This window comes from Leptonychotes weddellii, chromosome 4 (genome assembly GCF_054177405.1).
Source record: "Leptonychotes weddellii isolate Sample4059 chromosome 4, ASM5417740v2, whole genome shotgun sequence".
In the NCBI taxonomy this organism is placed as follows: Eukaryota; Metazoa; Chordata; class Mammalia; order Carnivora; family Phocidae; genus Leptonychotes; species Leptonychotes weddellii.
Window position 1 is genome coordinate 70929340 of NC_138372.1, and position 12820 is coordinate 70942159.

At 35.1% G+C, this 12820-nt stretch overlaps 1 protein-coding gene across 1 annotated transcript in view; it reads right to left on the reverse strand.

Moving 5' to 3' along the window:
• The window catches only part of CDC7 (cell division cycle 7), a gene marked incomplete at its 5' end in the record, with an annotated part of 16525 nt that extends 4053 nt beyond the window's left edge, over positions 1-12472 (reverse strand). The window contains 9 exons of the mRNA XM_031021212.2: positions 258-407; positions 2625-2707; positions 3509-3687; positions 4468-4563; positions 5182-5434; positions 6640-6782; positions 6865-6958; positions 10487-10622; positions 12343-12472. Of these exons, the coding sequence (XP_030877072.2) occupies positions 258-407; positions 2625-2707; positions 3509-3687; positions 4468-4563; positions 5182-5434; positions 6640-6782; positions 6865-6958; positions 10487-10622; positions 12343-12472 (1264 nt within the window). The remainder of the gene's footprint in view (positions 1-257; positions 408-2624; positions 2708-3508; positions 3688-4467; positions 4564-5181; positions 5435-6639; positions 6783-6864; positions 6959-10486; positions 10623-12342) is intronic.
• Positions 12473-12820: the final 348 nt, after the last annotated feature.

Below are 12820 nucleotides of genomic sequence, written 5' to 3' on the forward strand. Positions count from 1 at the left end.
TTATAAAGTTGAATTTTAATTTAAATATTTAAATAGCACTTTGTGCTTGGTAAGATTAAATGATTATATAGAAGAAAAGTGATAAATTATTTTCTTACACAATGCAATTAATTTTAGAGCAAGAGAAATTTTGTACCTAACATCAGAGAATTTTATGAACACAAAATATGTTTATTTGTAAAGAGAATTTCGTAATAATTTGATTTATAGGAGATAATAAAGGCATTTGTTTTGTTCTAGAAAATAAAACTGCTTACCAAAAGTTTTAGCAGCTTGGATAGTTTCCCTGGATCCACGAATTGTCATAATTTGAGCCAAAGCAGTTAAATCATCACTTGCTTTATAAAATGGATATCGCCCACTAAGCAAAGAAAGGAATATGACACCTGCAGACCACATGTCAATTGCTGTAACAGAAAACAAACTTTAAAAAAAAATCCCAAATCTGTAATTTTATCACCAGTAGTCAGTTTATATCAATGTTACATCCATAGTTCTCAACTTTTGTTGTGCAAATTATCTTGATCCTTACAAAAATTCTGATGCCCAGGCCCACTCCCTCAGAGATTCTGACTTAATTGTTCTGGAGTATGGCTCAGGCATCAGTATTTTTTTTTAAGTTCCTCAGATGCTATAATGTGATATCAGGACTGAGAAACCCTGGTCCAACATTCTTAATACAAAATACAATGTCTTCTTTCTTAAGCAACATGTTAGTAAGTTTAAAGGATATTTCATCATTAGAAAACAATAAGTAGATATGTATTTTATAAGATCAAAAGAAATCCAAAAATAGCTATATGGGAAAAATCTGGATGCTCCTCAAGAATTACCCACCATAGTGAAAGTGGTTTATTTTAGTGAAAAGTACTGAACATCAGAAGCTTTTCTTCAGCCAGGTACTAACCCTAACTTCTGCTATAGAAACTTTAATCTCTAGAATTCTGGCAATTAACATTAAGACCAGCCCAGGCTCACATTTAGAAACTATTTTTTTCTTTTAGGGACATCTCTCCTAATTGTTGACCTCCTAGTAAGTCCCAAGTTATTTGCTCTCTATTCCCTTGGCTTTTGTATCACCTGCCTTTCTTCGTTCCCTCTGTACATCTGCTTCCTCCTTCGACATTCTCTCCAAGCCTTAAGGCTGAGGTTCCCCAGAGTTCCAACCTCTTCTTCCCCTGTATACTCTCCCTGACTGGATCCATCTACCTCATGGCTTTAATGATCTTTTCTGCACTGATGGCATTCAACTATGTTTCCAGCCCGGACTTCCCTGAGCTTGACTTTTATTCTGTTGGACATTTCTGTGTCTCACAAATATCTCAAGCCAATTATGCCCCAATCCACCTTATCTTTCCTTGTAAACCAGTTGTTTATTCTCCACCTTTGTGAATGATACCCATTCAAGTCCCCTAAGCTAGAAATCTGATAAACATTCCGGGTGCCTTTTCCTTCACCATCCCAAACCCAAATCCCACATCCAATTATCTACCAAGTTCCACCTTTCCAATCCTTCACCTTTCTTTTCATTCCTATTAATGATGCCCTCATTCAGGCTTTCAGCATCTCTCACTTGGACCACTGTAAGCCACCACTCTCCAAAACCTATCCACTCTGTATACCTGCCAGAATGATCCAGTTAGAACATAATTAATACCATGTCTTTCCCTTGAATAACTTTCCAACACTTACAGGATACAGTCCAAGCTGTTTAACATGTGTGATTTGACTTGTCTACCTATTATCAGGTTTATTTCTCACCATTCCTTCACTTCCATCTTACATTCTAGCAACACTAAACTTACTGTTTCCTATATGACTAGACCATTCTGTTTCTTGAGATCCTCTGCTCATTTATCAATGCCAACCACCCACTCCAATTTACATCTCTTCTCAGAGGTTCCCTCTTCTGTAAATTTCCTTCCATATTCCCTTCAGGTAAGAACAGTTAGGTATCCCAAAAATACCTTGTGTAAAGATTTATAACCATCCTCAACAGGTTATTAATTATTATTTGGACAGTAAGCACTTTCATTCATTTTTTTGTATCATTAGCAAGTTAGAATATACACAATGGGTGAATGTATTTCTCTGAAGTCCATAATCCAAGCGAATGGTAGGATTCATTTACTCAAGACTTTTCCTGGGTTTTGGCTCCATGATAACTTTTGTAGATTATAAACCTTTTCCTTTTTTAAAACTCTTGAATGCTACCGTATTATTTTCACATTAACAAAAAATAATTTTAATCACACACACAAGCGCATCACAGAAGACTTTTGGGGTACTGGGCAAACAGATAAAATGCTGCCAAGTCTCAAGTTAGCAAAGACTACTAAACACAATTTTTCTTCCAAAACAAAATTCCTGGCAAAAATCATCTTGTAAATAGATAAGCAAGGTGTAATCTATAGGAAAAAATTTGTTACCAAAAAAAAAAAGGCAACACTAGTAGAAATTTTCATTAATAGCATGATCTCAAAAATGGGACTGCCACACTGCTAGAACCACTTATATAATTTATTAAAAGCAGAAAAACACTAATATTAGTAAAACATAAAGATCATAAAATATACCTGCGATAACCAATTCTAATTGAGTTCTGTATTTGTAGTGCAACATACCTGTAGTTTGATTGGGGCACTTTGTCAAAACCTCTGGTGCTCTGAATCCCGGTGTACCTGCCCTAGGGGCAACCTGTTGCCGCCTTATGATGATGAAATAAGATTTTTCTAGTTATGTTAAAGTTTATTTAAAACCAAAAAGTAACATTTATTAATCTATTTCACAGTAAATTCTGCCTTGATATCTATATAAATAAAAGTTATTTATAAAGCAAAAGATAATCCAGTGTGATGAAAATCCTAGATTTTGTTTCTACTGGTCCCTTCCCCCTCTACCCCACAAATAACCAGGCCGTATTCCAGAAAAATTTTAAGGTAACTTCCAGGTATAAAAATAGGTAGTAGATGATAAGGACCCTAACAGAAAAATGTAATACAACAGAATTCAGAGGTATAAAAATTCATTTCTGTTTGGAGTGATATCAAAGTTTCTGATATACTTATTCTCATATATTTGGGTTAGGAGAGGTTCATGAAAGCTCATGCAACTTTTGAAAGAAAGGAATTTATGGGGCTAAGAGTAGGAAGTGGGAGTGAGAGAGACACTATTATTTGGTTCTGGTTATTCTACATAGGTGGGAATAAAGAAAGAAAAGATTAAATTAGCAAACAAAATGTGTGATTCTAAGGTTCCAAAAAAACTACCCCTACCCCCACCAAAATTATTGGCATATAAGAGCAAAGGTGTTTTTCAAAGAGCATGTAAATGTCAAATGAACAATACATGACAATAGTTATCATTTGCTCTTCAAGGTACCTCTCCCGACATCAGCGTGTGTTGTTTCTTTCCTCACACTAAATCAATTACCCACCAAAATCACTGCAATTTCTAATCTTGTCTGGCAGCATGCTGGTGATTTTATAGCACCATCAAAACACATTACCTTGAAAGGCAAATACTGCAAACTTTATCTGTTGCATAACAGTCACAGGTCAGGCTAGCTGGGCAAGAACTGGCAGTTTTCCTCATCACACCACTATTCATAACTTTTGTAGAAATAGCCTTCTTTTTTGTTGCTAACTTTCTAGATAGTACATCCCCAGTCTTTGACTGCTTCATAAGCTGTAAAAGAAAAGTCATATTTCCTATTTTCATATTTAACATGATACCTTCAAATGCTAGTATGGCAAAACGTTAACAGTAGAAACATAACTTTTAAAACTGCCGAATGTGCTGTTGGATTTTAAGTAAAGTTGTCTATTAAAGTATTTTAGATCTTTTTAGGTTTTCCTGTTGAATAAACATTTTAAAATTTACTAAATAGTCCTCAATTGGTAAATACTTGACTTACACTTTATCAGAACTTTTCCTGATTTATGTTACGAAACTATAACATAGTTACGTTCTAGTGTCTAACTCCATTTCAGAACTGTAAACTGCACAATTACATTGGCTAAAATCAGAGTTTTAATTTGTTGCTCATGCTACCTAGCTGTTACAGGATATTGTAAGTCAATTTAAAACCATTTAACATTGATTACAATTTCGTAAACTTGACAAACATCTTTACACTATCACCTGTGTGTCAGAAATGTGTTAGTTATTAGGAGCTCACATTCTAGCCAATGAGAGAAAAGGCCTTAATGTTCTAAATGTTCCTTTAGAAAAGAGCAACAAGTCAGCTAACCAAAAATGATGAAAAATTCCACCAGAAAAGTTCAGGAAAAAAAAAACTGGAGAAAATAAAAGTGTTGACAAGATGCTCAAAGCAGTTAATACCGTCTGCCACAGCAAAACTCTACTTTTAAAAACTTAGTGATAATAAATACTAATCTACCAATCCCTAAATTCTCTTCACTGTACGACTGACTGATGATTGCACTATTAAGCTACATTACTTACTTTCACTGCAGGGCTCTCATGTGAAATGGAGCTGTGTATATTGAAATTTCTTTCTCCAAAAACAGAGCGCTGGACAGAAAGGCCTACAGATCCCTCCTACAATACCAACAAAAACAAGGAAAATAAGGATTATATCTGTAACACTTTCTGCCAGCCGTACTCTGCCAGTTTTGAAAGAGTTAAGTGACATGAAACAAAAACAGCTGCATCCAAGTCATTTTCAGGCACCAAAACACTTCTGTGAAAGGAGAGAATAGTCTAGACAGAACTCTTAACACCCATACAATGTTAATCATAATCCACAAATAATATATAACTAAAGAATTTAAAAACCACCTGCATGGATGTTACATTTTTGCTGTGCAGCTAAAATGGAGATAGACACTTCAGAATTTTTCCCCTATAACTAATGTTTTCTTTTAAAAAGGATAATTAATCTGAACTTTAGAACATGCAGGGAAAATTTGTTATTTTCCATATTTGTTACATAACGTAATGACAGAGACATTGTAAATCTACCAAGTAATTTCAGTTTTGAAATGGTAAAACAATCCATTATAAATCTTAGTGGAATCTAATCCATTTGATGTGTAACACATGTAAAAATAATTTTTTTAATTGCAAGTATTATCCTAGTATTATATCTCCCTCTGTTGGATGAGGAAGTACATTTCTAAAACCTTATCAGTATTTAAGAAATAAAAGAGATAGAACCTTTCCATCTTTTCCTTGTTTAATCTGACTTTGTGCATTTGTGTAGGGCCTTTTAACAGAAGTTTTCATGGTGGACTGCTGATCCAACTCCTTAGGTGCTGCTGGTCCACTCAATGAAATCTTGTTTCCTGTGATTACATGGGATTTATTTTGTGAACAGCTTTCCTGCTGAGCCTCAGACTGGACAAATTTGAGAAGCTCTATTTTCGTATCATGGGTTCCTTGGGCCAAACCAAAGTCTACCAATGCGTACCTAAGACAGACAAAAGTAAGCATTTTTACTTCTTTGTAACAACTAAAGCTTAATAACATCATAATACGCTCAAGTCATATTCATACAAAAAGTTAATTCTTTACGGGATCAATTAAGAATTTATAACATTCTTGAAAAAAGACAAGAAAAATGAGTTTATAGACAAGGTAATGATTTAGTAGCTAACTAGGCTTGAAAATTAAGAAATGAGGGGCGCCTGGGTGGCTCAGTCGTTAAGCGTCTGCCTTCGGCTCAGGTCATGATCCCAGAGTCCTGGGATCGAGCCCCACATCAGGCTCCCTGCTCCGCGGGAAGCCTGCTTCTCCCTCTCCCACTCCCCCTGCTTGTGTTCCCTCTCTGGCTGTCTTTCTCTCTGTCAAATAAATAAAACCTTAAAAAAAAAAAAAATTAAAAAAAAAAAAAAAAGAAAATTAAGAAATGATACATCCCATACACACACAAAAATCTTTCTGCCCTTTCTCCAATGGCCTGTGCTAACAAGGCAGACAAGGACTGCAGGATAGAAGCCCAATCCTTTGTTCTCTTACAATGGCAGAGATGGCATCATAGTAGATAATTTTTAATTAAACAAGCTTAAAAAATTTAAAATCATGTGTTTAAAATTGGATTTAATTAAAGAAAATTAAAGAGACAAGTCAGAAGTATAAAATTCAAGAAAAGAAGTTATAATTCTATACTCCCTACCATTCTCAGTGTGACCGATTGTATACTGAACAGTATTAAAGTTAGGTTTTCAGCTTACAATGTCTCTATCCATATAAAACACACACACACACACACACATATATAAACATATACAATATAAATATACATAAAAACACAACTTTAGTGTTGAAACAGGAAATTGGCTATCATGTGGGCAATCCTCTCCTTTACTAGAAAAGAAAAATGAAGCCCAGAGATAAGAGCAATGTGAAGGTCAAAAAGGCCTAGACCTTTTCGAAGTTTTTTTTAGCTAAGTGCTATTTCCACTGAACCATGGTATATCTAATGATGTACACTGCTTTACCAATACAATTTTATCTCTTCTTTCACTGTATTTCCGTTCCCCAACCACAATGAAAATTTGAAAGAAAAAAAAAATCTGTGCATGGCTGTTGCAGTATGTTCTGTATCTCCAAGATGAACCCCATAGCACAAATTCTTTCAAGTGTAGTTATTTTCTGGTAACTGTTCATACTTACTTTTTCAGGCGCCTATTATATAAAAAATTGCTGGGTTTAACATCACGGTGAACAATACCAAACTGATGAATGCGTTTCAAAGCTTTGAACAGATTAAACATATATTCCCGTACTTCTTGAAAGGAAAGAGAATTCAAAATGTCCTAAAATAAAGTTATGAATAAGGTCATAGAACTGTTTTCATTTAAATATTTAGCCAATAAAAATTCAAGTATTAAAACCTACCAAAAAGGACTCATGCTCCAGATATGGCATAGCAATAACCACATGATCATTTTTCCTAAAGCAGTATTTAACTCCCATGACATTGTCTTGCCCCCTAGTGGAAAAATGCATAATGAACTTTAGAAGAAAGGTCAAATGAATTGAAATTTTGTGCTCAGTTTCTTTAAAAATGAAATTTTAGCAATGCATAAATAATGCTAGAAAACTACTTAAAACCAACTTGTAGGATAGTATACATGTTTAACCTGTACACGATAAAGTTTAAAAAAGAAAGCACCAGTTATGAGCTTACTATAATAATTCAAACATGAGATAATTATAGTTTTAAATTGGGGAAATGACAGAATGAGAAGCACAACATGAATAACAAGAATGAATTAACAAGTCTTAGTAGCCAATAAAATGGTAATAATAAATAAGTTAATTAAAAAATAATAGCTAACATTTATTGAGCATTCACTATGTCAAGCTTTGATTTAAGTAAGCACTTTACATTTATTAACTAATTCACTGAATCCTCACAACAGCTCTATCAGGACAATGCCATTATTTCCTCCCCCTTTTGTACAGATAAGGAAATTGAGGCACAGAGAAGTTCAGGAACGTTCCCAAAGACACTAAACTAGTAAGTCATGGAGACAGGATTTGAATCTGGATAGTCTGCTCTAGATCTGTGCTCTAAATTGCTATGCTATATTGCATCATAAAAGATGAGGAAAACAGGGTAAAGCTGACTTCCATGGTTTTGAGCCCAATTAGTAAAACAACATGGATACCAACAAAGTATGTGGAGAAATCAGGAAAAGAAGCATTGAAAAACAAGACATTTTGATAAAAATTTCTAGATACAAAATTATATCTTATGTGAGAAGTGAGAGGTCAGTGACAGTACTTGAGAAGTGATACCTAAAGCTCTGAAAATGATTTGAGAGAAAACCTGAGTCTTGGAAAAGTCTCAAGTTGGAGGGCAAAATAAGGAAGAAGAGGCAGAAAGCCCAGAAAGGGATGTCACCCAGATGAGGAGTTTTAGAGGAAGGTAGTAATCAATATGAAGGTCATGAGAATAAGGACTGAGGGAGGTCTTTTAGTTTGGCAAAGAGGAATTAACTGGTGATTTTTCAGAAAGCAATTTAAGTGGAAAGGAAGAGGCCAAACAGGACTTGAGGAAAAACAGGATACAATGGAAGCAGAACACTCAATTTCCCTGAAATATCTGGCAAAGAAGAAAAACCAGTGTGGGAGCTAGAAAGGAAGCAAGATCAGATAAAGATTTTTTTTTTTTTAGCATGCACTTTTTTGAAGTACTCAGAAAGGAAAAATGGTAGAGAAAATATTTAAAATATGGAAAAAGTAACAATTTTATTCAAGTGATTAGAACATATGTAATTCTGCCTTAGAGAGGCCATCTCATCCTCTTGTCTGCTCTAATAAACAGAGGGGTGAAACAAAGAAATAGGCTTGTCCATTCATCCAATAAATATTTAGTGGGCACAGGTATGTGGCAGACATTATGTTAAATATTAGTAAAGGGAAGGTGAATTAAAATTAACATGATTTCTGCCCTCATGGAGTTTATTATCTAATGAGCAATAACAGATAATAAAATAACACATGACAGATTATAAGGGTTTTGAAAGAGATCAAAAGGTGCTGTGAAAATAACAAATAAGTGAATCTAATTTAATTCAGAAGACATCTTTGTTTTTTGTTTTTAAGTAGGCTCCAGGCCTGGAGTGGACCCCAACTCGAGGCCTAAACTCAGGACCCTGAGATCAAGACCTGAGGTGAAATCAAGAGTCAGATGCTTAACTGAGCCACCTGGGTGCCCCTCAGAAGACATCTTTGAAGTGGTGCCACTCTTGCTCAGATCAGAAAGAAGAGAGGTCAGTATGCAAAGACTGGGAGAGGTCTTACTGGGGAACAGTATGGGTAGTGACACTAAGATGAGAAAGCTTGAGACAAATTTGAGGAACTAAAGAAACTAGAGCACAGAGAGAGGGAGATGGGAAGAGTGGCATTGAGAGTGGTATTGATAAGGCTGGATTTTTTTTTTTTTTTTCCCAAAGGACACTGGAAAACCACTGAAGGATTTTAAGGGATGGAACTAACAGTATACAATTTACATTATATATATACACACACACACACACAAATTTTTATACTTTAAAAATCACTCTGGCTGTTTTGTTAACGATGGGTTTCAGGGGGAAAGAGAAGCAGCAGCCTAGTTTAGCAATCTAGGCTCGGTCTGAGGTAGTGGTTGAGAAGACAGAAAAACATGGATGGATTTTTAGATATATTTTGGAGGTAAAATGGCCAAGACCTGATGATTGATGCCAAAATGAGCAGATAAAATAGGCTGTTGCAATAGGGGTTTTTGGGCAGGCAAAGGAGTATTAAAATTTAGTTTACAGAATATGTTTGAGATATTTATTAGGTGCTCAAGTGGGTATGTCAAATCAGCAGGTGGGTATATACAAATCTGCAGGTAAGAGGTCTGAGGCAAGACACATACTTATGGGAATCCTTACCATACACTGAAAGCCACATGGAAATACATACTACCTACAGAAGAGTCCGGAGCAAGAAAGCCCAAGATCAGGCACTCCAACATTTAGACGTCAGGTAGAAGAAGAAGAACTGGCCAAAGGATACTGAAAATGAAAAGCCAAATAAAGCAGGAAGAAAACAAGGAGTGTGTGGCAGTACAGAAGTCAAAAGACAATGGTTCTAGGGCGCCTGGGTGGCTCAGTCGTTAAGCGTCTGCCTTCAGCTCAGGTCATGGTCCCAGGGGTCCTGGGACCGAGCCCCACATCGGGCTCCCTGCTCGGCGGGAAGCCTCCTTCTCCGCCTCCCTCTCCTCCTGCTGTGTTCCCTCTCTCACTGTGTCTCTCTCTCTGTCAAATAAATAAAATCTTTAAAAAAAAAAAGACAATGGTTCAAATCAATGATGTTAAACACTGCCTATGTTCGTATGAACAGAAAAAGAAAACTGGCAAAACGGAAGTCATGGTTGACTCTATCTAAAGCAGCTTCGGTTTAGCACAGAGGACAGCAGACACTGTGAGTAGTGAAGGTAGGGTGTGAAAGTGAAAACAGTTTATGTAGATCATTTTTGGGAAGTCTGGCTGGGAAGGGCAGCAAAGACTTGACGGAGCAGCTGGAAGAGGGATGGCAATACAGGGGCATAAGAGATACCAGATCATGTACCTTGGTTGACAGGAATGACCTAGAAGAGAGAGACCAATAAGAAAGACATGGCAGATGTTTCTGTTGTTCAAAATTAAAGTATGAAATGAGGCTGTCAATAGCTGAGGAGATATGAAATATGAATTCCCCACATTTTAAAAAATATCTAGATCATGGTTTAGGATTTAGCAGGAAGATTAGAAAAAGCGGTAAGAGAACAGGAAGTCAAGCTAAGCCTCAAGGGTAATCCACTCTAAAAATATAAATTTAATTAACCATCCCAACGTTAGAGGAAAAACGCTACCAAACTGCAAACACCTGACTGAAAAATGTTTAATTCATGGATAACCTCATCATCCCTGTTAGATATCCCTTAAAAAATCTTAAAAATTATACACAGCCAGTTCAATTAAAATATCTTTAAATTACCTACCCAGCCACTGTTAGGCACTGAAGTTCAGCTGCAATTCTTATAGGATGACTTGTTGGAATTAAATGTTTTAGAGCAATTTTCTCTTCAGGTCCTACTTGTAACTGTGCTGTGGCCAAATAAACAGAGCTAAAAGTGCCTGTAAAACAATTTATTAGATTTTTCAATATTTGGTTTTTAAAAATGTCAATGAAACGATGCTAAAATAGATCCTAAAAACTGTTTGGAATCCATAAAATTATCCTAATCATTAATATATTTAATGATATTAAACACGAAGAGTAACATTCATAAATACAACTTTCAATTTTTAATAAATTCTTAACTGTTCTCAGTTCTTTATAGGGTATATTAATTTACCAAAGCTCTACAGCAAATCTATTTGCCTGGGTTAAAATAAAATTTTTCCATGGTCACAATCCATTCTAATAACTATTTTTCTATAATACTGTCATTTGAAATTACTTTCTTATGACGTGGATACAGGTCTGTTAGAAGCAGAAATGTTAATAGTCTTCAGGGAAAAAAACCTACAAAAACACCTAGGCTTTTAAATTCAGCATTAAACGAAACAGAAAACATAAAAGAGTTAGTGGCCAGTTAAATGTGAGAAATACTGAGTTAAAACAAATTGATAAATTTCTCTACTACAAAATTTTCCAGAGGTTTAATGTGTTTTAAGTACATCACGAATAACCAAAAGGGAGCTATACCTACTACATTTTCCAACTTATTTAGCCATAGAACACCCTCCTCCTCCTTCCCCCCTCCAAGAATAGCTATCAGTTTGTTAGGAGGACACCAGTGGATTCCAGAACAGAGTTCTGAGCACTAAGTCAGAACACACTGGGATTCAGTCCCGCACCCTGTTCAGTGCAGAGTTTCTTCTCCCTCTCCCTAGACCCCTCCGCCCTGCTCATGCTCTTTCTGTCTGAAATAAATAAAATCTTTTAAAAAAATTTCTAAAAAAACAAAAAAGGTAAGGAAAAGATGGAAAGATCTACTTCTTACATCCCAAATCATCTCATCTTCTAATTCTTTTGCCCCCAATGACCCAGCCTTTTCTTGTCCGACGCTTTTCGTTGTCAAAAGCAAACAATGAAGTAAGTGGAAGGTTTTTTGTTTTTAACTATTTAGGCATTTCCCAATATAGCCACCAAAAACTTCTATTATCTTTTACCTTCTCATTCACTTCACAATTGATACATTTACCCTTCATTCAGTCAACAAGATTGCCAGTCTCTCAATGACATTTATGTTAACACCATTCTTTTTTTAAAAATTTATTTATTGGGGGGGGAGGAAAAGAGAGAATCTCAAGCAGACTCCCCACTGAGTGTGGAGCCCGATGCAGGGCTCAATCCTTCGACCCTGAGCCGAAACCAAGAGTCGGACACTTAACCAACTGAGCCACCCCAATACTATTTTATAAACATTGTACCAGTTTATTTTCATCTATTTTGCCACTTTAGGTTTCATACATGTTTCAATGTACAGTTCTACCTAACTATAATGGAGAAAGGAAAAGGAGCTGACTTCCTTTGATCAAATTCCTCCATATGAATTTACAATTTCTCATTTTTAATAATTATTATTAATGATATATTAGTATATCAATACTTTTAATGGTATAACAGCATAAAGATTAAAATAGGACTATTCATTTTACTGTAAATACTTATTCTTTCACTCTTTCCAGGGGAAAATGAAAACCTGATGTCATAATTAGTAATATGACCATGGTCTTAATATTTTAGAAAGGATATACTTTTCAATAGGAAATAGTAATGAAAATCAAGATTATACAAAGGAAAATGTAAGGAAAAGAAACTTATAAATAAAGTATATCTCTAAGTTACCTTCTCCAATTTTGTCCTTAATCTTAAACAGATTACCAAGCTGTGGTACAGCTTCATAAAGCTTCTCAATATCTTTTTTAACACCTATCAAGGAGGAAGAATTTATAGTTATAATTAATGAGAGTATATTTTATACTTTAAGTTAAAATCAACTCGAAATAAATTCTAAAACAAGAGTAATTAAATTACAAATTTAAAAATTGCTATGCTAAATCTCAAAATCATGATAAAAATACTTAAAATCCCATTAAATTGCTGTAACACACACACCTCTTGAACAAACAGATAAAACTGGTAAGTCCCAGAATCACACACATCAAACTGGTATTATTCTGGAATTACATACTAGCAGATACACTGTCACTGCATAGAGTACAACACAATAAAGCAGCTAAATTAAAAAACTAACAATTTGTCCTGTGATCACTAGATGGCATGACAAGGACATAATGCAATCTTCTTTAAAACTATTTCTTTC